The sequence below is a fragment of the Protopterus annectens genome, chromosome 1.part1, assembly GCF_019279795.1.
Source record: "Protopterus annectens isolate FY-2018-M chromosome 1.part1, PAN1.0, whole genome shotgun sequence".
Classification (NCBI taxonomy): domain Eukaryota; kingdom Metazoa; phylum Chordata; order Ceratodontiformes; family Protopteridae; genus Protopterus; species Protopterus annectens.
This window is the reverse complement of record NC_056726.1, coordinates 1216976184-1217000222: the sequence shown is the minus strand read 5'-3', so window position 1 is coordinate 1217000222 and position 24039 is coordinate 1216976184. Positions and strand designations below refer to the sequence as shown.

Sequence of the window (24039 nt, the reverse complement as noted above, 5' to 3'; positions counted from 1 at the left end):
AGAAAGAACAAGTTAATTTTGAGAGGCTTGTTAAAACCAGAGGATTCCCTGTCAGTTTCAACAGGGAAGCCCTCTAAGGCATCGAGGTCTTCGGCTCCGGCTTCTGAGCCGAGACCTCAGGTTGTTCAACCTTTGCCTTTATCGGCTCCGGCTGGAGCCGATAAGACTCAGTCCACAGTTTCTGTGGCTTCCTCGGCTCGGTGCCGAGGTTATCTAGGTACCTGTGTCGGCTCCGACAAGATCTTGAGCCGACAACCAGAAAGAGGTCTAGGTCACCTTCTCTTGGCTCCGTTCATTCGGCTCCAGGATCTCCCCTGCTGTCTGAACGGAGCCAAAGGTCTCATTCCTCTAGGTCATCGAGGCTTTCCGATCATGACCTTCAGAGGGTGGTGAGTCGACTACTTAAGTCCGAGGCACCTGCCCAGATGCTTCAGAGCCCGACTCATCAGTCGGTGCCTGCCCGGTCCATCAACTCTTTCCTCCTTCGACTCTTTTGAGTTCGGAGCCGGGTCGTCGGAACCGAGACTGTGGTCACCGGGCCGAGACAATTGTCTTCGGCTCCGTCGTCGGCTCCGTTTTCTTCCGTGGAGGAATCTCGGCGCCTGACTTCCCTCGTCGGCTCGAGGGGTGAGTGGCATCGGACCCTTGTCCGACCCCTCTCCTCTCGGTGCCCGGCGCTGGTGAGTTCGGCTCCGACATCGGCCTCGGAGCCATCACTGTCGGTGCCGAGGGTCCTTAGCTCCTCGGGCGGGGACCTCTGGCTCTGCCTGACAGGGGCTTCGAGGTCATGCGGAGTGTGTTAGAGCCTGGCTCTACTCCACAGTCGGCTCCGTCAGCCCCTCCCTCTATGCTGCCTCAGGGTAAGTCGACTCACTCCCTCATCCCGGACCGCAGAGAGCCAGCTCCTCAGGAGTCCCCTTTGGGATTTCATCCTCTTGCGAGGCCTCTCCTGATTTGGCAGAAGAGCCCCCTCGGAAGAGGAAGTGCAAGAGGAAGCACATTGACTCACCTGAGTCTATCACGTCGGAGACAGATCTGGATGATTCTGAGGGTTCCCCCCGTTCCCCTTCTGAAGATGTCTCATTTGCAGACATTCAGGAGATCCTTAAACAGAGGGGAAATTGGCCAGCCCTCAACCCTTCAGAGGACGAATCTGTGTATCTTGAGGCGTTTGGCTCTCGTCCTTCCACCTCCTGGGTGTCCCCCTTGACCCCCTCATGCAGGTGGTTGCTAACAAGGCATGGACGGCTCCTGATTCAGTGGACCCCACTCCCAGGAGACCCTCCAAATTCATCACAGCTCCATCAGACAAGCAATTTTTATCAAAAGGAGTTTCTGTGAATGCTCTGGTGGTAGCTGCCACAAAGAAGGAACTGGCTGATCCTTCAGTGCCTGTCCATCCACCTAACAAGGAATCTAGGTCCATGGATAGGTGCGGAAGCGGATGTTCTCCTCAGCGACTTTTACCATGCGTTAGCTGAATTACCTGTGCCATTTCACTCGTCTTCAAAGGGACTTGGTCAAGGAAGCGAGTGAGATGTTGAAGAACCCTACAGCTGCGGGGTTCCAAGAAAAATGAACACGCAGCTGGCTATCCTTAATTCCATTTCCAACTCCTCCATGCGCCTCCTCTCTTATGCGGCCGATGGAGCGAGCAGAGCCGCAGGAACAGGGGTAGCCTTACGTAGGCACGCCTGGGTGCGGCTATGCAACTTTGCGGAACCTTTCAAGGCGTCTTTCACGAACTCCCTTTTGATGGATCATCTCTTTTTGGTCCTCAAGTGAAAGAAACCCTGACTAGGTGCGAGACTGATGGCAAGACCCTTTCTGCCGTCGGAGTCCGTTTTACGACTTCTCCTAGGCCATACCCCAAAAGCCAGAAGGGTGGAAAGATGTGGTTCCGTAAACAATCTCAAGGGACTTAGCCTGACGACAGAGTCGTTTTCCTACCAAAGGCAGAGGTGGGAATAACAATGGTAGACGCCGCCCTAGGGGCAGGGGGTCCGCAGAACCAGGGCAATCGGAAGCCTTTCCTGACAAGCCCTTTCAGCATCCCTGAGGTGTTGCCCGACTGCCCATCTTCGGAGGCAGTGGGGGAAGATTGTCACTGTACCCAGGAGCCTGGCTATCCTTGACACAAGACAAATGGGTACAGTCCATCATTTCGAAGGTTATTCCATCCCCTTTCTTCGTTTTCCAAATCAGTCAAAAATCCCTTCCAGATGTTCCACCCGCTCAAAGGGATATAGCAGCTTTGGAAATTTCAAAACTGCTTGCAAAAGAGCTATTCAGCCAGTGCCAGCAGACCAACAAGGATCCGGAATCTACTCAAGGTTCTTTTTAGTTCCAAAGAAAACAGGGGACTGGAGACCAATTTTGGATCTCAGTATCTTGAACAGATCGGTCAAGAAAACAAGATTTCGGATGGTCACGCTGCAATCCATTCTTCCCCTATTGGGAAAAGGAAACTGGATGTGCTCTATAGACCTTCAGGACGCGTACTATCACATAAAAATGAACAGGCGCTCCAGAAGATTCCTCCGCTTCAGGCTGGGAACCAGTCATTTTCAATTCAGGGCCCTGCCCTTTGGTCTCACCACTGCCCCCCGGGTGTTTACCAAATGCATGGCAGTGGTAGCTTCTCACCTGAGACGACAAGGATTCCAGGTGTTTCCATATTTGGACGACTGGCTCCTCACAGCTCCCACCAAGCATCTCCTTCTGATGGCCAGAGATTACACTTTTCGCGTCTGTCAAAAACTGGGTATATCAATAAATTGCGAAAAGTCTGTTTTGTCGCCTTGTCGTACTATTACCTACATAGGTGCAAATTTAGATACTGTAAACATGTCTGCAACTCTAACGAACCAAAGGATATCAAACATTCAAAAATTGGTGTCACTTCTTCTCAACAACAACAGAGCCAAAGCCAGGTTAGTTCTAAAGGTGTTGGGAATCATGGCAGCGGCCATACCTCTCCTCCCATTGGCCAGATACCACATGCGGATCCTTCAGTGGATGCTCTTTTCTCAATGGTCATACCAGGAACTTCCAATGTCTCACACCATTATGATCACGCAAGCGTGCAAAAAAGCATCTCATGTGGTGGATGTCTTCCCCCCAGCTCCTGTTGGGGAGACCGTTTGTTCCACCTCCTCCGGTTGCTACTCTGACAACGGATGCCTCCCTGATCGGGTGGGGGGGCCATTATCAGGGCAGGACAGTCCAGGGCACATGGCAACCAAACGAATGCCACTTGCACATAAATGTTCTGGAGATGAGAGCAGTGCTTTTAGCGTTGCAAGCCCTTCAAGACTCTCTTCCCTTGGGAGCGATTGCAATCCAGACAGACAATATGTCTGTAGTGTGGAACATCAACAAACAAGGCGGAACCAGATCATACCCCTGTGTCGAGAAGCACTCAGACTGTGGCAATGGGCGATTTCTTCTCAGCGTTTTCTGATAGCAACGCACATCCCCGGGAAGTCCAATCACATTGCGGACAAGTTGAGCAGAGCTATTCTCATGCCTCACGAGTGGTCTCTGAAAGACTCTGTAGTGAGAGAGATATTTCTCAAGTGGGGTCAGCCTTGCTGCGATCTTTTTGCTACACCCCAAAACAGCAAGTGCAGAGAATACTTCACTCTATTCCCTTTACCAGGCCAACCCAGCAGGGACGCTAGTCCAAGTTTGGCCCCGGGGACTTCTGTATGCATTTCCTCCTTTCCCACTGATCTCTCAAGTAATACAGAAAGCTATCGCTCAGAAGGCCTCATTGATCCTCATTGCTCCTTACTGGCCTCGACAAGTGTGGTTCCCCTTTCTACATCGATTTCTTTTGGAGCGACCGTGGAATCTGGACCTAGTTCCAGATCTTTTGATCCATCAGTCGGGTCAGTTTCATCGCTCCCTCCCCTCTCTGAACCTCACTGCTTGGTTCCTCCACTTCCAACCGTAGCCAGGCTTCCTCAATTATCTCACTCTGTTAGAGATATTTTGATAGCTTCCCATAAATCTTCCACTCGAAGATTTATTTGAGTAAGTGGAAACGCTTCTCATATTGGGCACAAGGAAAGGACATAGATCCTTTCACCGCATCCATCCAACTAGTCCTTGATTTTCTTGCTGAACTCTTCCATGCAGGTTCATCTCCATCTACTCTTAAGGTTCAATTGGCAGCTATCTCTAATTTCCATGTGGGTATTTCTGAATCTGCCCTAATGTCCCACAAACTCTGCAAAGCCTTTTTGAAAGGAGTTTTTCTTCTCAGACCTCCTGTAAGAAATCCTCCTTCTCCTTGGGACCTAAATTTAGTTCTTGCTTCTTTGATTCTTTCCCTTTCGAACCTGCAGCTTCATGTTCCTTAAAGTTATTATCATGGAAAACTCTCTTTCTGGTGGCTATCACATCAGCTAGAAGAATTTCAGAACTTCAAGCACTCAGTTGTCGTTCTCCTTACCTTGTGTTCCATAAGGACAGAGTTTCCTTACGAACTAACCCGTCCTTTTTGCCTAAGGTGGTTTCAACATCAAATCTAAACCAATGCATTGACCTCCTGTCTTTTTCCGGAGTATTCAAATAGGTCTGAACAAAAATTACACTACCTGGATGTTCATCGTCAATTAAGGTACTACTTGGACAGGACGAAACTATTCAGAAAATCTGATCAGCTGTTTGTCTCCTATGGAAAGCAGAAAGGGACTTCCAGTTTCAAAGGTATCTTTATCCAGATGGCTAACATCTCTGATTACCCTTGTTTATGAGATTAGACACCAAAACTGCCTAATAAACCTAAAGCCCATTCCACCAGAGCTTTGGCTACTTCTCTAGCCTTCCAAGACAGACTGCCTATTGACACCATTTGTGCAGCGGCTACTTGGGCTACTCCTCACACTTTTATTTCCCATTATAAGTTGGATTTAGCTTCTAGGCATAGAGCTAATTTTGGTTCCACTGTTCTCAGGAGTCTGTTCCGTTAGGCCACCGGGACAAGGTGCTAGGGGCGGTCCCATCCAGCAAGAATGAAGGCGAGATAGACAACTTAACATATAGAAGTTATGTTCTTACCCTAACGTTCCATGTTAGTTGTCTTCTTCTCGCCTTCTTCTTGCGGCCCAGCGTCCTTCCCCCTGGCCTGGACAGACCTAGAGGAGTTGTGATCGTGACCTCTCTTTCTACCACCTCTTTCTTAGTCATATGCTATTATGCATATTTTCTTGTTTCAGGATATAGGTCACCCTTTTCTTCCTGCTGTTAGAGGTGGATTCTGTTTCACAGTTATACTGTTTTTGATATAAGCTGGGTTAGCTTACAAACGAGATCTGAGGTAACTCTCGCCTAGCATTGTGGGATATAAGGGGAGCCTCGAGCCGGTGGAACCAACTCTCGAGCTTTTAGAGTGGCCGAGTCGGAGCCGAGGTCGGCTCCGAACCCATCCAGCAAGAAGAAGGCGAGAAGAAGACAACTAACATGGAACGTTATGGTAAGAACATAACTTCTATTTATCGGCTATCTTGTTTGCCTTTTTCTCCTCTTTTAGCTTCTAGATTTGAAGCTAAACAGTTCCTTAAAGGCATCCTTCATATCAGGCCTCCCAGGAAGCCTGTTCCTCATCACTGGGATCTTTTTTTTGGAAAAAAATGACTTGTGCTCCTTTTGAGCCTGCTGCTTCAGTTTCATTGCAACATTCCTCTTGTTGGCCCTTACTTCTGCAAGATGGGTGTCTAAGCTTCAAGCCCTTATGGCTTGTTCTCCTTTTTTGTTGTTTCATAAGGTCAGGGTGTCCTTGTGTACTAATCCTTTCATGTCTAGGGTGGTTAATGAGTTGCCTCTTAATCAGTCTATTCATTTGCCTCCTTTTTTCCCCTTCACAATCGGCTAGTGAGGAAGGTGCACACGTTAGATGTGCACAGACAACTCATTTTATTTGGATAAGATTAAGACGATTAGGAAACCTGATCAGCTTTGTTTCATTTCGTCCCAGGTCCTTGGGATTAGCTGTATCCAAGCAGACAATTTATTTTGATTTCAAAAACTTTTTTTTTGTTCTTTTCATTGTAAGAATCTTCCTTATTCTGTAAAGGATCATTCTTTGAGCGGTGACGACTACTGGTGCTTTTTTCAAGGGTTTGGATACTGACACTGTTCTTGAGGCATTTGCCTTTGAATTCTGTGCATACTTTCCATCTAAGTTGTAGTGTTTGGTAAATCTCCAGAGCTAGAGCTGGTTTTGCTAGGGCCATCCTTCATGGTTTCCTAGAGAGCTTTTTTTGGTCCTTCATCCTCCCAGGTTTCTTCCTGAGCTTTGGCAGTCTCCCAAGTATAATGAATGCTGCAACACTGATATGGAAGGACGTAATACAGTTACCATAATAGTAGACGTTGCAGTATTCACTCCCTCCTTCCTCTCCCCAGTCCATTTCTCTTTTGGATGGACTGGTGTCCTGCTGGGGCTTTCATTTCTGAGGAAGGAGCGTTTGGATGTCACCTTTATGCCCTATGCTATGTGAGGACCATGTCTGATGTACAGCGTACTTAAAGCAACCTAAGGCTTTGGTATACTGGCCTGGACGTCTGGCTGGCCTAGGCAGTGAATTCCAGATGTAATGAATACTGCAACAGTGAAGGGAAGATTCCTACTTTTATGGTAAAATGTTACACAACTGTACTTTCTGCACCAGAGACCCTTGTCCCACAGCCTTCAGGACATATGGCCTTCTGTCTCCAGTGGACAAGGAAGTTCCTCTATGCCTTCCCTGCCCTAGCTCTCCTTACAAAAATTTTCAGAGCACAAAATGAGACACCCAGGTTCCTCTTTCTGGCTATATTCTGGCTTAGGCAATTTGGATTCCCACTGCTATTTCATCTAGTAAAAGGAAGTTACAAGAGGATTCCTCTGCAGCCAGGTTTGATTGCTAAGCAGAAAGGATCGCTGCTCCACCTGAATCTAATATCTCTCATTCTAACCATATGGATAAGAGAAGAGCTGTTTTTGAGGGATTAAAATCCTAAGAGGTGGTAAAGTCCTACAGCTGGCTAGGAGACCTACTACCAGAAAGTCTTGCATGGCTGAGTTGAACAGGTTTTCCTTCTGGTGGTGCTGATAGGGTCCACTCATCACAGGTCCCCGGGGTATTGCAGTACTTCTACGAGCTTCTTTGGTCAGACTTGGCCTACTATTCAATAAAAGCTGAATTGTTTGCTGTTAGTCTACCCCCCCCCCCCCCCAGCCCTCCACTTAAGGCTAGGCTGGTAGTAAAGCTCTTCCTCTGCAGAGCTCTGCATCTTACACACACACACACACGCATCCTTGGAATCTTAATTTTTGTGCTAGAAATATTTACTTTGCCTCCCTTTGAACCAGTTTCTGTGTTTGTGAAGCTCTGTACTTGGAAAACTGTACTTATCCCTCTTGGCCTTTCAGTCAGGGGCGTAGTACAGTTGTGTAAACTTGCCATAACAGTAGGTGTCTTATTGATGACCGTTGCAGTATTCCAGCCCACACTCCATCCCTTCTCTTGCCGACTTCCATCTTCAGTTCTCTGCCCCTCTGGTCTAGCCTTTGTTGTCGTACATGGGTACGGGGGGTTTTCTTACCAGTTCGAGCTGCAGGCGTCCTAGCTGACCAGTCTCTTGTCAAGATAGTCTTCAGGCTGCTAGCTTGAAGATAGTCTGAAGATCCATGCTTACATGTCTGCCTTTATACCCCAGGGCATACAAGCTAAGGTCATACATTCGATGTACGACCTAGGAAATTAAAGCTTTGGTACCAGCCAGACATCAGCAGTGACAACACGAATGTCAAGAATACTGAGACCGTGATCAGTAGGACATCTGTTCTGGTGATAGGGGAAAGGTGTTGCATTTCCTAGATATGCACCTGCACGTCAGATTCTACCCAGTTAGATCAAAATTGGATCATGTATCTCTTCTCTCCTTTGCCTTTACAAAGGGAAAAGGAGAGGCCCATCGACTGTTTTACTTGCTTTATTGCCTTTTGCTACCTGTACCATAGAAAGTAAGTCCTTGTCTCACTCGTGGTTCATTCTACTAGGGTTGCAGCAACCACCACAGCCTTCTGTGGAGGGGGATCTCCACCCAAGCCGTTATGGATTCGACTGCCTCATCGTCAGTCCACACCTTTGCCAAGTGTCGCAGTTTTGGGGCCTGGGCAGGGTTTGCATCTGGCATCTTGCAGGGATAGTGTTAGCTGCTTCTTTAGGCTAACCGCCCAACATTGGCTAGTTCTTGGAGTGAATTGTGAAGAATGTTGTACAATTTGTTAGAAACTGACTGTAGAAGTTGGACTAGATACACTGCTGCAGAAGTTCCCTCCCTCCACTCCATCTTCTTCCACTCCTTGGGAATATCATCCTCCAAATGTCTCTGAGCCGCTTTGCACTGGATTGGATTTGGCCAGCACCAGACAAGTCAGTCTGAGTCTTGGGTAACTGGATGCAGTCTAGGGCAAGAAAGGCGCGAAGATGGCGCCAACCAACTACCATTTATGTCACTGATGTTCTGTGATTAGAAGTGGAGGAAGTTTACTTGGTCAGAGGGATATGTTGAGAACTCTGCTATTTAGGGTGGTCTTTGGCTCCTTCAGTCTGCACATCCATAACTCACCTACACTCTTTAATAGTACCAAGGTTACATTTTAAAATTAATCTTACAGCATTTGTATTCCTTTTTTTGAATTCATTGTTGTATAAAAAGTGCTTTGGAACATTTTCCTCAGGACTTCGTTTCAGAAATACTTTTAAGGAGTGCTTGGTAGTAGGGTACATGCCTTCAGCACCCCCCACGCAGAGCTTAGGTGGAGCTATCTTGACTTGTATACCTGTATACAGAGATCATAAAGGGAAATGGTTTGGGTAATTTTTTTTGTGTATCTTTATAGGAAGGCTGCTCACTTAGCTAATTTTGATGGAGTAGCTGGGTACTTGACATTCTGTAATGCAAGCAAAAATTGGCCACACATTGGGTCATGTTACACTGATTTTTAACGGTGGCCATATTATCTATGCTACCATTAGACCCTTTTTGATATTCATTTGCATCTCTACAGGCACACATCATTGCTTTCTTAAATTTTAAGATGCTGCTCAACTGCTAGCCTTGCTGTGACCCTTTGACACCATTCTGCTTTTCAACTTCAGCAGACTTGAGCATTTCATTAAGGTTGAAGTTTCTTTTGTAAGTATTCATTTTGGGGGAGATGATTTTAGGTATATGAACAGAACACATCTGTTCTTAAATTAATGCCTAATGGTCAAGATTCAGTGAAGGTCAAGAAGTGTCTGGGTTAAGCTAGTATGTTGTGGAGAACTGTAAATCTGAAGTAGTTAACTTCATTTGTGCAGCAACCTTTGGGAATCTGATCCGACCTCGGATCCGAGCCGGCAGTTTTCAACAGCTTTAGATCCGAGCTCCAAGCTCCTCCCCCTACCGACCCTGACTGACCCCAGATCTAGTTTGCCGCGGTTTCGTTCAGCAGCTTGATCCTGAGTCTCCTGGCGTTCTCGTTCTCTTTGTGAGGAAAAATTTAACTTTTTAAATCTTTTCTTTAATCTTTGGTGTGAGTGTGTGTTTAGCCCCCTTTTTAGTCTAAACTCTTAGTTTATTTTACTTCTAGTTATCCTTTCCCTACCTTCGTGGTTCCGTCAGTGTTGTGTGTGTGTGTGTGTTTGGGGCCTTGTGTGTGTGAGTTACTTTCTTGAGTATGTCTAAGTGCACCGAGTGTGGCCATAAGCTGTCCCCAGTGCATGGCCACACTCTGTGTATTGTGCCTTGGGGTTGAACACCTGTCCTCTGGTTGTACCATTTGTGCAGCGTTCAACCCCAGGGCACTTAAGGACCGGAGGTCTAAGCTGATTCTGGCGGGTCTTATGCCCCCGGATTCGGCTTCTACCTCCGGTCCTTCCGTGGCTCCCGCAGCGGCTTCCACTCCTGCTTCCCTCCCTCTGGCCGGGACTCAACATCCCGCCTTAGGCTCGGAGGAGAGGGAGGCTAGGAAAGAAAGAAAGAGGGAGAAGCACCACAAGCGGTGGGCCGAGGCCTCCGCTTCGGCCCCCCGGCTAAGCTGTCTTCTCCCTCCAGGTCTTCTGGTTCTCCTCCTTCTTGGATCCGGTCCCCGTGCTTTTCACTGGGTCCTGAGGAGGAGGAGACCTGATCTCCTTCGAGGTCATCGAGGCGACACTCCCGCCCCGCCTCTGTAGCCTCGTCGAGATCTACGAGAAGTCTCACAGATGCAGATTTGGACCGGATGATGAGAAGATTCCTCCAGGCCCAACTGCAGATGGCAGTGCTCCTGCCCCCCCCCCCCCTCCGGGGGGGGAGCTCAACCCCCTTCTTTGCCCCGATAGCTCCTTCTCCGTCCCGTTTTCCGGGTTTGGAGTCTTTGGAGCCAGGCAGCCTTGGAGCCGGGGGTGTGTCGGCGCCGATACTTCCCTCGAGTCTGTCGGGTCCATTTTCTTCGGATCCGAGCTCTCTGAGCAGAGGACTGAGCTTCGGATCCAGTGGTATCTGTATGCCTTCGGCTCCGTCCGGGTCGGAGCATGCTGTTCTGTCAGATCTGATCGCTTCGGTGCCGGCCCCCATCCGTCCGTCGGATCCGAGGGAGAGTCTGCTTTCGGATCCCAGAGAGTAGCTCTCCCTCGGCATTCGACGTGGTGGATAGGGTTCTGTCGAGGGATTCCAGGCCCCCGACCCTTGCCACGGCTCCATCCTGCACTCCTCAGTTGGGCCCGGCTTCCATCACCTGGCCCCAGGGGCAGCCTGCTTTGACGTCACAGGTAGTTCCAGTGGAACAAGACGTGAGACCTCCTCGGACAGCCCCCCCGAGGAGGTCCTTCACAAGCGAAGGTGCAAGAGGAGGCACCTGGACTCCCCCAAGTCCTTGACTGAGGACACTGATTTGGAGGAAGGGGGAAGGCTCCCCAAGATCACCCCCCCGAAGATGTCATTTGGTGACATCATGGAGATGCTCAGAATAAAGGGGGGGTGGTCTGCCCCAAAGCCTACCTCGGACGAATCCGTTTTCCTGGAGGCATTTGAAGCAGGCCAGTCTACCTCTTGGGTGTCCCCTCCGGCCGCCCCCTGGTAGATTTGATCACTACCAGGGCGTGGAAGGAGCCGGACACTGTGGAGCCAGTCCCCAAGTGCCCGGACAAGATCCTTAGCCCACCCTCTGACAAGTCCCACTGGAGTAAGGGTCCCCCCAGTAGATGCCATGTTGGTGGCGGCGGCCACCAAGAGGGATCTTGCTCAGGAGAGTCCCTCTGTTCATCCCCCGAGCAAGGAGTCTCGGTCTATGGACCGCTTAGGGAAGCGGGTGTTTAGTTCAGCGACCTTCTCGGTGAGGTCGCTGAACTACATGGCACACGTGCTCCGACTGCAGTGGGACCTTATTAGAGTACGCTGCGTCGCCCCCCCAAGTCTGTCTGTAGAGGACAAACAATTGCACTCCACCCGGATGGCCACTCTACGATCCATATCTAACATCTCTATGCGGCTTCTGTCTCATGCCACGGAAGGAGCCGCTAGAGCCGGCGGAGCGGGCCTCGTTATGAGACGTCAGGCCTGGCTCCGACACGGATTTCGCGGAACCCTTTAAGGCGTCGTTTGCTAATGCCCCTTTTGATGGTTCTGCCCTCTTTGGCAAAACCGTGGGAGATACCTTGGTCCAGAGCAAAAAGGACGGGAAGACGTCTGCCGTCGGAGTCCGCTTTTCTGCTCCCCAGAGGTCCTTTTCTAAGAACCAAAAGGGACAGAAGAAGATGAGTTTCCGGAAGTCGCAACAGTCCCGTCCTGCTCCGGACTCCCAGCACTTCCGTGGCAGAGGAGGGCAGGGTGGACGCCGCCCTAGAGGCAGAGGGGGCCCACGGAACTTTGGATCCAGAGAACCCTTCTCGGACCAACCCACGCAACACCCCTGAGGGGGGTTTGCCCGACTGCTCCACTCTGGAGGCAGTCGGGGGGGGGGGGGCGTTTCTCGAAGCACCCAGCAGCTTGGGAGTCCATCACGACAGACTGCTGGGTGCTTCGCATCATATCCAGAGGATACCAAATTCCCTTTTCTTGTTATCCACGCAGCCCCAGATATCTCCCCAATGTCCCAACCAAGCAGATGGAGGCCGCACCAATGGAAATCCAGCATTTGCTGGAAAAAAGAGCCATCCAACACATCCCCCCTGACCAGTGCGGGTCCAGGTTTTACTCCAGGTTCTTCTTGGTGCCAAAAAAGACTGGGGACTTGAGATCGATCCTCGACCCCTCGACCTCTCTTCCCTGAACCTGTCAGTAACCAAAGAGAAGTTCCGCATGGTCACTGTTCAATCCATTCTCCCCCTTTTGCGGGAGAACGATTGGATGTGCTCTATAGACCTCAAGGATGCGTACTACCACATTCTGATGGACAGGCGATCCAGGAGGTTCCTCCGCTTCCGGCTGGGAGCCAGTCATTTCCAATTCAGGGTTCTCCCGTTTGGTCTCACCACAGCCCCCAGGGTGTTCACCAAAGTGTTAGCAGTGATAGCGGCCCACCTGAGGCTCCAGGGAATTCAGGTCTTCCCGTCCCTGGACGACTGGCTCCTGACCGCCCCGACAATACATCTACTCTGTACAGCCAGAAACTACTTTCTCCATCTAGCTCCCCGGCTGGGGATCACTATCAACATAGAGAAGTTGTCTCTTACTCAGACTCAGACTATAGACTTCATAGGGGCCAGATTGGACACAAACAAGCTCCTAGCTTTCTTGACCACAAACCGGCTACTATCCCTGAGGCTACATGTGCAGGCCATTCTACAATCTCTAGCTCCCCCGGCAGAATTGGTCCTGAGGGCTCTTGGCTCGATGGCGGCAGCGATCAACCTATTGCCAATGGCACGTTTGAACATGGGGGTCTTACAATGGACCCTGCAGGTCCAGTGGTCCCTTCTTCACTACCCTCTGAGCCATCCTGTTCCCCTCAGCAGGGCCTGCAAGAGGGCCCTCCTATGGTGGCTCCAATCTCCAGACCTTCAGCAAGGATGCCCCTTTTCTATGACCCCTCCACTAGCCACGGTAACCACGGACGCCTTCCGCCTCGGGTGGGGGGGGGGGCAGTGTTCGGGCAGGACAGTCCAAGGCACATGGGACCTCACGGAGACCTCACTGCATATCAACGTCCTAGAGATGAGGGCAGTGCTGTTAACGTTGCAAGCACTTCAGGACCTTCTTCCCGTAGGAACGATTGCGATTCAGACGGACAACATGTTGGTTGTCTGGTACATCAACAAACAGGGGGGAACCAGGTCTTACCCACTCTGTCGAGAGGCCATGAGGGTGTGGGAATGGGCGATCTCCACCAACCGCTTTCTCATAGCAACGCACATTCTGGGACGGTTCAACATCCTAGCGGACAAACTTAGTCGCACCATCCTGTTACCATACAAGTGGTCTCTGAATCCCGAGATAGCGAATTGGGTCTTCGCCAAATGCGGTCAACTCTGTTGCGATCTCTTTGCCTCTCCCTCGAACACAAAATGTTATGACTACTTCGCTCTAATTTCCCCTTTCGGGGGAACCCCCGAGAGACACTCTGGTGAATGCTTGGCTTCCTGGTCTTCTTTATGCTTACCCTCCTCTTCCTCTAATGCTGAAGTTTCTTCAGAAAGCCAGTCGGTTGGGGAGCAGGATAATCCTCATTGACCAGTTTTGGCCTCGTCAAACCTGGTTCCCTTACCTTTGGTCTCCTCTCGTGAATCCTCCTTGGATTCTGGATCCCCTTCCGGATCTAATATCCTACCCCCTAGATCTCCCAGTCCCGAACCTGGACAACCTCAAGCTCACAGCTTGGCTGCTCCAGTTCCACTCATAGCTAGGACTCCCGGTATCTCTTCCCCAGTTAAAACCATTCTAGTAGCTGCGCACAAGCCTTCTACTAGAAAGATCTATAGCAGCAAATGGAAACGTTTCTCCATTTGGGCGGAACGCAAAAATTTGGATCCTTTTACAGCTCCTCTGCCCACTGTATTAGACTTTCTGTCAGGACTGTTTCATCAGGGAGTTAGTTCCTCCACAGTCAAGGTCCAACTAGCAGATATCTCTCATTATCACGTTGGAAATTAATTGGGCCCTTTGATCACCACGAAATTGTGTAAGACCTTTTTGAAGGGCACCTTTCTGCTCAGACCCCCAGTGAAGGATGTAGTCCCTCCTTGGGATTTAACGTTGGTGCTTCAGGCCTTGACAGCTCCCCCATTTGAGCCTGCAGCTTCCATAGATCTTAAATTCTTATCATGGAAAACGGCCTTTCTTGTCGGTCACCTTGGCTCGAAGGGTCTCTGAACTACAGGCCCTATGTGTAAAACCCCCATACTTGACCTTTCACAAGGATAGAGTTTACCTCAGGACCAATCCCTCCTTTCTTCCCAAGGTTGCCTCTGAGTCCAATGTTAACCAGTCCATCAACTTTGCCGGTCTTTTTTCCTAACTACCATAACAAAGGGGAATACAAATTACACTCATTGGATGTGCACAGGCAACTTCGCTTCTACATCCACAGGACATCTGGTCATAGGAAATCTGACCAGTTCGTCTCCTTTGCCAAATTTAACTTTGGTAAATCTGTATCTATAAAGTCACACTCTCTAGATGGATTTCACAGTGTATCCTTTTAGCGTACGACAGTTTGGGCAGGCCCGTACCTCAGGCAGTCCATGCCCACTCTATTCGATCTATGTCCACCTCTGCGTCTTTTAGAGCTAGAGTTTCTTTGGATGATATTTGCTCGGCAGCCACTTGGGCTTCATCTCATACTTTTATCAATCACTACAAATTGGACATGATCTCCAGAGGGAGAGCATCCTTTGGCTCTGCAGTGCTCCGGAACATCCTTCCATGTAGGCCGCCCAAGGTTCAGGTAGCTGGGGACTCTGTCCCAAAGGTTGCTGCACAAATGAAGTTAACTACTTCAGATTAAGAAGTTATGTACTCACCATAACGTTCCATCCGAGTAGGTAAACTTCATTTGTCAGCAACCGTCCCTCCCTCCTGCCCCCTCACTTGCGAATGTTCTCATACTCAGGTCCATGGGTTTTACCCACTTATCTTGGGATTAATCATTGCTAGCAGTTTCTGCTGTTGGGCAAACTTGATCTGGGGACAGTCCGGGTTGGCAGGGGATTATGGGTAGGGGAGGAGCTTGGAGCTCTGATCTAAAGCTGTTGAAAACTGCCGGCTCGGATCCGAGGTCAGATCAGATTCCCAGAGGTTGCTGACAAATGTTTACCTACTCATATGGAACGTTATGGTGAGTACATAACTTCTTATTTTTTATATATATATGCTGTTATGATGAAAGGCTGATTTCTTCTTTTTCCTCCCTTCTTTGCAGGCTATTGCTGGACTGAATGGTATGCAGCTTGGAGATAAGAAACTTCTTGTCCAAAGAGCCAGTGTTGGAGCAAAGAATGCTACTTTGGTAATGTATTGAATTAAATCTCCCCTTTTTAAAGCTCTCATAACATGGTTCTTTTTTCTAAACTGTGCAGGTTTCTTTGATAATTCGGCAAAGGAGATCAAAATTACTAGTAAATTGCTGTTTGTAGGAAATCCTGCTGCAAAGCTGGTGATTTGAGTGCAAGGTGGAGTTGTGGATCGGCCTCCTGCACCCAGGGCAATCAACAACTCCAACCCCCTCAGCCCCAACCCAAATATTGCTAGAGTCCATTGCCAATACCTTTAACAGTTTCTTTACAGAAACCCTTTACAGAAGCCATCCAGGCCCCTGCTAGCAAGCTTAAACCCACTTGTCCTAATGCTGAAACCCATTGACATTCTTTCCTTTAGCTTCCAAAAAGTTCTGACTTCACTCATTAGAGCCCTAATTAAAAAACTCAAACCAACCACCCTTTCAGCTGACCTCCTCCCTGCAGAATACCTGCAAAAAGCTGCTGATGTTATAGCATACCCTCTCTCTTTTGATATCTGGAAAATCTCATGTCATAACTCTCCACAAAGGAGGCAGCTCCATTGAGCTGTCAAACTATAGACCAATAGCTATCCTTTCCCCTCTGGCTAAAATTATGGAAAAGTGTATCCATAAACAACTCTTACACTACCTTATTCAACATAAGCTGGCAAAATCCCAGCATGGATTTAGACCACAGCACAGTACCACCTCAGCCCTCTCCTTTTCTAATGTCATAAATTCCAACCATAACAACAAACTATCTTCTGCCCAGTTTCTCGATCATTCCAAGCCTTAGACATGGTTAACCATGGACAAACCCTCCACCCTTCTCCCAGTTACCCTTGGTGTCCCTCAAGGCTCCGTATTAGGTCCCCTTCTTTATCTGTGACCTTCACACTAATCCCAGACGAAACCTATATACAATATGCTGATGACTCCAACCTGATTTGCTCAGCCTCTACCCCTACAGATCTCCTTAGTTTCACCCAGAAAACCTTTAATACACTTGAAAACTAGATCTTTAATCAACAGCTGATATTAAAGCCTAATAAAACAAATATGTTGCTCTTCTCCCCTACTCGCAAACTCTCTCAACCTTCGTTTACTATAACATCTAACAATGGGACCATAATCTCACTATACCAAACTCCTGGGTGTTACAATAGACAGCAACCTCAAATATGATATGCAGGTAAACCAAACTGTTAAAGCAGTCAATAAAAAACTTAGCTCCCTATACAAAAACGAACCATCTGATAATCTTTATTTATTCCTTACTGATTGATTATCGATTCCGTCCGCTGAACCGAGCCGGCTAGTATCAAGCTCGTGTGAGCCAAAAACTCTCGAACCAAGATCCTACCCAGAACGCTCTGCTCCCTGTTACCTCGGATCTCGTTTGCCATGTGTCTGAACAGCCGTGTCAAGCCACTCTCTCAGCTAAGTGTGTAATTATTTGACTGTTCATATATAGTTATTACTCTAAAATTTTCTCAAAAGTTTATTCTAATATTTTCCTACCCTATCGCACACTTTAGACTCTCTCCCTTTAGTCTTTTCCCTTTATTACCCTCTTTTCATACCTTGTGATAATTCTCCATTACCATCATTGGTAATCCTTTTTCTCTTTTACCCTTTTCTTGGGCAGCCATTATACTTCCTTTTGCTACTGTGCTTCTCCACACAACACCTATGTCGGATAAGAAAAGTTCCATTGGTTTCAAGCAGTGTAAAGATTGTGGCCGTAAGTTACCATTTTCCAATGGTCATGATTTGTGTCTCTACTGTCTTAATGTCTCCCACTTGACTGTAGATCCTCCGTGTGTGATCTGTAAAAACTTCTCTACCGGGACTGTCAGCGAGAGGAAGAATAAGTTAATTTTGAAAGGTCTCCTCAAGTCTCATTTCTCTGTGGCTATTTCTGGGTCTGAGGCCTCACCCCCTCATGTTAAACCTCACAAGAGGCGTTCTTCATCTAAACCACTTCCTTCTCCCTCTGGAGATGGTTGGGTGGTCGACTCACAAGAAGGTGAAATTGATTACTTCTCCAGCGCTGCCACCTGTGACCCTGTCTGCTCCAGGTTTGGCACTGCCCCAAATGATCTTGACTACAGCCATGTAGTCTTTATCGATATCTGCACTGGAGTTCCTGGTGCAGACAACTATGGATGTTCGTGTTTCACTGTTGCAGTCCTAACTAATGGGTTATCCGGCTCCCGGTGGCCCTCGATCGGCCAGATTACCAAAGGTGAGTAAAAATGACATTGGCTGCCATCTGTTGTAAAGGATGTCAGGGCATCCGATACAGAAGGAGGCAGCCGACGTCACTTCGTCAGTCTTCCTTGCCGCGGAGCCCGATGCAGAAGCTTTTCATGCACGAGTGCTAGTCGGCAGATTACATTGGTTGGTTTCAGACTACAACAGTTGAAGAATACTACAGCTAATTACCCCATTGGGGATCCTCTTTTCTTGCCTTAATGAATGTCAGAAAAAGTTAATTGCCTTACCTGTGGAAAGCAGATTCCCCATAGAGATTTTCATTCCTATTGCATTATCTGTTTAGGCCTTGATCACGAAGTTCCCAATTGTAATCTTTGTGCTTCCTTTAATCCGCGTACTATCAGTCGTTGGGCAAAGATTTTGGCTAAGCATTTTGGAGTTTGGCATAAATTTGTTGGTGTGGCGTCCGCCGGTCTTCAGGCTTCGGATGTTCTGAAAAAGTGCAAGGACAAGGACCGGCCTCAGAAAACTTAAGTCCTCGGATGAGGTTAAGTTAATAGTCAGGCAGGAGCCAGTGAGATGCTTTTGCAGTCCGCAGATGTACAACCGCAGACCTTGATTGAGTCAGAGTCCCTTAGGCCTCCAGTTAGTCTTCTGACCTGTTGCCAGTCGTTGCTTCTGCTGGCGCCAGTACTGCTAAGCCGACTCCAGGGTCAGAGGCCTCCGTTTTGCGCTCCGACAGCAAACTTCTTTCTTCCACTCCTGCTGTTCCTTCAGCGGTTGCCAGCCCTCCCGAGTCCTTCAGGCCTGCAGGTAACCCTTCCATTCATAAGCCTGTGAAAAGGCAGGCTCCAGTTCTTTTTAGTTCCCCTCAATCCCAAATGGCTTAGTGGTAAATCACTGTGGCTAAGGTGTGCAGGGTCCTGGGTTCAGCATTTTAAAAAGGCCTCCAGTAGGGCTACAGCTATTGGATCTGTTATTAGAAGGCATGCTTTGCTCGGAGAACAGTCTCTTCCAGAACCTGTCAAGACTAAGCTTTTTGATGTACCTTTGCATAAATCTTTTTGATAAAGCTGAGGAGGTACTTAAGAAGATGGAAGATGAGGCCAATTCCATGCAAACTGTTAAGGATTTTCTGCAAGTTCAACTCCCTCGCTTTAGCAGGAATTACCCTTCCAAGAGTTGGACTTTTCCTGATACCAGCAGACAGAACCGTTCCAGGACTAGAGGTTGCAAATCTAGGGGGCAGGCAGCTACCCTCAAAGGTCTAGGCCGGTAGCAGGCTTCCATTTCTAAGGCAGGAAGCTCCAAGCCTTCATCTCAGTCAAAACACTCTCAATGACTTTTTACAACTTCTGCCTGTTCTTGCTTGCCTAGAGTGTCCATTAGGGGGAAGGTTGGCCCTTTTTTCAGATGCCTGGGCCTCTGTCACAGAGGACAAATGGGTGCTCAAAATGGTGCTCCTGGGGCACAAGTTTTCTTTCTGCACCTTTCTGGCTCCCAAGGGGATTCCCAGACATTCCTCCAAACCAAAAGGCAGAAGTAGAAAAACAAATTTTGTATTTGTTTCATCTGGGAGCAATAGAATCAGATGTTCATCGTGCATACAGCTGCAGTAATCACAGAAGGGTTCTCTGCCGTCAGGCGGTTCCTCGGTCGGCCGAATTCCAAAGTCTAGGTCCGGCGTCTGTTGTCACTTTCTCTCCTGACGTCAGTGAGGCCGGAGTATATAAGACACAGCCGATGCCATGTTCTCCAGTCTTTTTTGTCGCGCGGTGCCCGAAGCAGAAGCAGTTCGCAAGTGCCGGTCGGCCAGCTCCTGAATTACGGAAATATTGGAAACCGAAGTCTTCATTAAAGCCAAGTACCCCGTTGGGGAAACTTTTCTTGCCTCAGACCGATGTCAGAAAAAGTTAATAATTGTATTTCTTGTGGGAAGCAAATACCGCATAAGGATTTCCATTCCCTCTGCATACCTTGTTTAGGCCCAGACCACGACGTCTCGGGCTGTCGCTTTTGCGCTACTTTCAATAAACGCACTATTAAGCGTCGGGCGGAGTTCGCCCAACACTATTTTGGTAAAGCCTTTGATTATAAAATGTTGTCGGATACTCCGACTACTGTTTTGTCCAAAAAAACGCAAGGACAAGGACCGACACGCGAGGCCCGCGGTCCCCTCCGAAACCACGCCAAAACAGGCTACACGTGGTCCGGTTCTCAGCGAGACGCCTTTGCAGTCCCTGACTACCGACGACACTCCTTTGGCGGTGTCCTCTGTACCTGCGACCGCTGGTACCTCGGCCCTTTCCCAGACTACAACCACCGAAGCCTTTGCTAATGTTGTGCCTACTAATGTGGACAGGTCCACTTCCACCCATGGTGTCTTTAGACCCTCATCTTCTTTTTCTATAAAGGCCTTTACTAAATCCAAAGCAGCCAGGCATCCCAAGAGGCCTGTTGCACAGGGCCCATCTCCAGGCCCCATGCCTAAAAAACAGATGCTTAAAATGGCTGAGGATTTAATTACTCTTATCAGGGGTTCTCAACCCCCTCCAGACAAGAGACCCAGAGTGGAGGAAGATTCTCCCTCTTCTGATCAGGGATCCATTTTATCAGAACATTCTGATGTAGAGGAACACTTTTACTCCCCTTTTGAGGATTCGGATGCAGAGCAAGTCCATTCCTTCTGTATCTCCTCCTGAGGATTTTTCCTTTGGGGAAACCTTGCACACTTTGAGGGAACACTTCCATTGGGAAGGCCAAGACTTTTCAGATTCCAAGAAAAGACTTAGGGGATTTCTTTTATTACCTCAACACAGACCTCTGGCGATACCTCCTGTTTTGGACATACTTGATGATGTTTATTCGGAGGCTTGCCTTAACCCGGATTCTCTGCCTCCTGCACCAGTCAAACCTGATGGGTACTACAGAATACCTAACTCTCACCAATTTCTCTTCAAAAGCCATAATGCTGACCCTGAAACCATTTCTCAAGGCCCCAAGGGATTGAAGGCCTCCACTGCCAAGAATCCACTTCCTGCAGAAAGAGAGTCAAGATCTTTAGAAAGGTGGGGGAAAAAAGGTATATACCTCAGCCACCCTAGCCATGAGGGCCTTAAATTGTCAGTTTCATATGCTTAAATATCAACAGTTCCTGTTATCACAGTTAAGGAATAAAATGTCTCAACCTGAACAACCAGATTTGAAGGAGTTACAGGATATGATGCATAGTGCAGAGCAAGTGGGTAAACACACCTTACAGTGTGGTTATGATGCCCTAGAGGCCTCAAGTAGAGCGGCTGCTACAGGATCAGTCATTCGCAGACATGCCTGGCTTAGGGAACAAAACTTGCCTGATCATGTGAAAGCTAAGCTTCTTGATGCTCCTTTACAAAAGGATGTGCTGTTTGGTACTAATGCTGAGGAGATATTACGGAAAATGGAAGAAAAAGCCAAATCTATGCAAACTGTCAAAGCTTTTTTACAGGTCCAACCACCACGTTTTAGCAGAAATTGGCCTTCAAAACTGGTCCTTTCCAGCCACTGACAAGCCCCAAAGAGGTAGATACAGACGCACAAGGGGCAGAGGACAATCACAAGGATCATATAGAGGCCGACAATGGCAAACTCCAGCACCAAGAGGTGGCGAAGTCAGTGCACAACAATACAGGAAACAAACCCAATGACTCCCTCATTTCCATGCCAAGCATGTCTCAGCTGGCAGCACCTTTGGGAGGAAAGCTAGCATTATTTGCAAGAAATTGGCACATTGTCACAACAGACAAATGGATCCTGGACATTATAAACAGAGGCTACAAATTTCAATTCCACACTCTTCCAAAAATGAGAGGCATGCCAAACCTGCCACACAATCAAAGGGCAGAGGCACAACTACAAATTTCATAGCTCATAAGAATGAGAGCTATTCAAGAGGTACCTACTCACGAACAAGGTCAAGGTTTTTATTCAAGACTTTTTCTGGTACCAAGGAAAGGAACCGACTGGAGACCCATTTTGGACTTATCCATCCTAAACACATTTTTACTCGTACCAAAATTCAAGATGCTCACATTACAGCAGCTTCTTTCCATGCTGGGCAAGGAGATTTGGCTGGTAACATTGGACCTCAAGGAGGCATACCTGCATGTCCCAATCAGACAAAGCTGCAGAAGATACCTCAGATTTCTTGCAGGTTCAATCCACTATCAATTCTCTGCATTGCCCTTTGGCTTATCTACTGCGCCCAGAGTATTCACAAAGTGCCTGGCATCAGTGATTGCCTACTGCAGACTTCAAGGGATACAAATTTACCCTTATTTGGACGACTGCCTGATCCAAGCGGACAGCAAGCACATACTTCTGGAACATCTGGCATATGTAACACGGTTACTGCATTCTCTGGGATACACCATCAACAAAGAGAAATCCAGGCTAACTCCATCTCAGAAAATAACTTTCCTGGGTGCCAACTTGGACACAAACACCCAGATGGCCTATCTTACGCCAGAAAAACAGGGGCAACTAACTCAGTACTTCAAAATACTAGCAAAATGTACCAGGCTTACTGCAAGGAAAATCCTGCAGGCTCTGGGCTTCATGGCATCTTGCATTCTTTTAATCCCATGTGCAAAGCTGCATATGAGGAAACTTCAATGGTACCTAAAAAACCTATGGTCTCAACACAGCCACAGTTTGGAAACAATAATACCAATAATTCCATGTTTGCAAAAGGAATTTCTATGGTAGGCCCAAGCATGTCAAGCAAACACAGGCCTCCCATTCTGCAAGCCTCAAGCAAAGCAAGTCATCACAACAGACACCTCAGATTACGCCTGGGGGGCGCATATGACGGACAGGTGCATTCAGGGCAAATGGTCCCAAAAGGAAAAGCACCTTCACATCAAAAGGAAATGCTAGCAGTAATAAATGCAATTACAGCTTTCAAGGACTTCCTGCATCCAGGACAATTACTGATAAGAACAGACACCACCACAGTAATGTGGTACATAAACAAACAAGGAGGAACACATTCATACCCCTTGTGCAGACTAGCCATGACTCTTTGGAACTTGGCTCTGGAATGGCAAATCGAACTTCAAGCACAGTACTTGCCAGGATTGGAAAACACGCTGGCAGACAATCTAAGCAGAAATATGACAGATCCACACGAATGGAAGTTACATTCTCAGGTGTTTACAGAGATAATCCAAGCGTGGTGGAGGCCAGACAGATCTTTTTGCCTCCCACAGGAATCATCAATTGGAAAAGTTTTGTTCGAGGACTTTTCATCCAAAGGCCTGGAGAGTGGACCTCCTTTCATTCAGTTGGACAGTTAACGCATTCCCACCTCTGCCTCTTCTGCCCAAGGTGCTTTTGAAATCAAGAGCAGACAGACCGAAGATGATACGGATTGCTCCAGATTGGCCAAGGCAACACTGGTACCCACTCCTGAGGAGCCTAACATACTCCTCCCTGGTCCCTGCCTCTAATGCCTCTTCTGCTGACTCAGCACAGCTACAAAACTCTTCACAGTCAGCTGAAAACACTCAATCTCGCTGCATGGAAAATTCCTTAACACCACAACCGACCCTACTCTCCAAGGAGGTGCAGGATGTCATTTTGGAGGCCAGAAGGCCATCTACTAGAAAAGCTTACTCCGCAAAATGGAAGCGGTTTTGCTCTTGGAATGAGAAAAAAGGCCAGGACCCTAGAAAACTGAACTTGCCTCAGGTATTACAGTATCTAACAGAGCTGCTGAACAGTGGACTATCATTTTCTTCCATAAAAATCCATGCCTCAGCCATTTCTGCAGAATTCAACACGGATCCTCCTTTATTTTCTCACCCACTCTTACGACAGTTCCTCAGAGGGGCTAAGAATATAAGACCACCAAGGAAACAACCAATACCAGCCTGGGATCTTAATTACATACTAGAAAAATTAACATTGCCCCCTTTTGAACCAGCTGCCTCAACAGATTTGCAATATTTGTCCTGGAAAACAGCCTTCCTTCTGGCTATCACTTCAGCTCGTAGGGTTTCGGAACTACAGGCCCTCATGGCGGTGCAGCCCTTTCTCATTTTCCATCAGGACAAGGTTTCCCTTCGTACCAACCCGTCATTTATGCCTAAAGTGGTATCCAGGGTAGCTTTAATTCAAGCCATACACCTACCTACCTTTTACCCCAATCCTCAAAACAAAGGGGAAAGGCTGCTACACTCTTTAGACATCCATAGGCAGCTATGTTATTATTTGGACAGAACAAAGTCCTTCAGGAAATCAGAACAACTCTTTGTGTCCTATGCTGTAGGGGCTCAAGGGAAGCCAGTTACCAAACAGACTATTTCAAAGTGGATAGGCCA

The 24039-nt window shown here is 48.0% G+C and overlaps 1 protein-coding gene across 1 annotated transcript in view; it reads left to right on the top strand.

Annotated features, from left to right (window-relative positions):
* Window positions 1-24039, top strand: part of U2AF2 (U2 small nuclear RNA auxiliary factor 2) — a 529844-nt gene that overhangs the window by 390710 nt on the left and 115095 nt on the right. The window contains exon 6 of the mRNA XM_044080728.1: window positions 15380-15466. Coding sequence (XP_043936663.1) covers window positions 15380-15466 — 87 coding nt within the window. The remainder of the gene's footprint in view (window positions 1-15379; window positions 15467-24039) is intronic.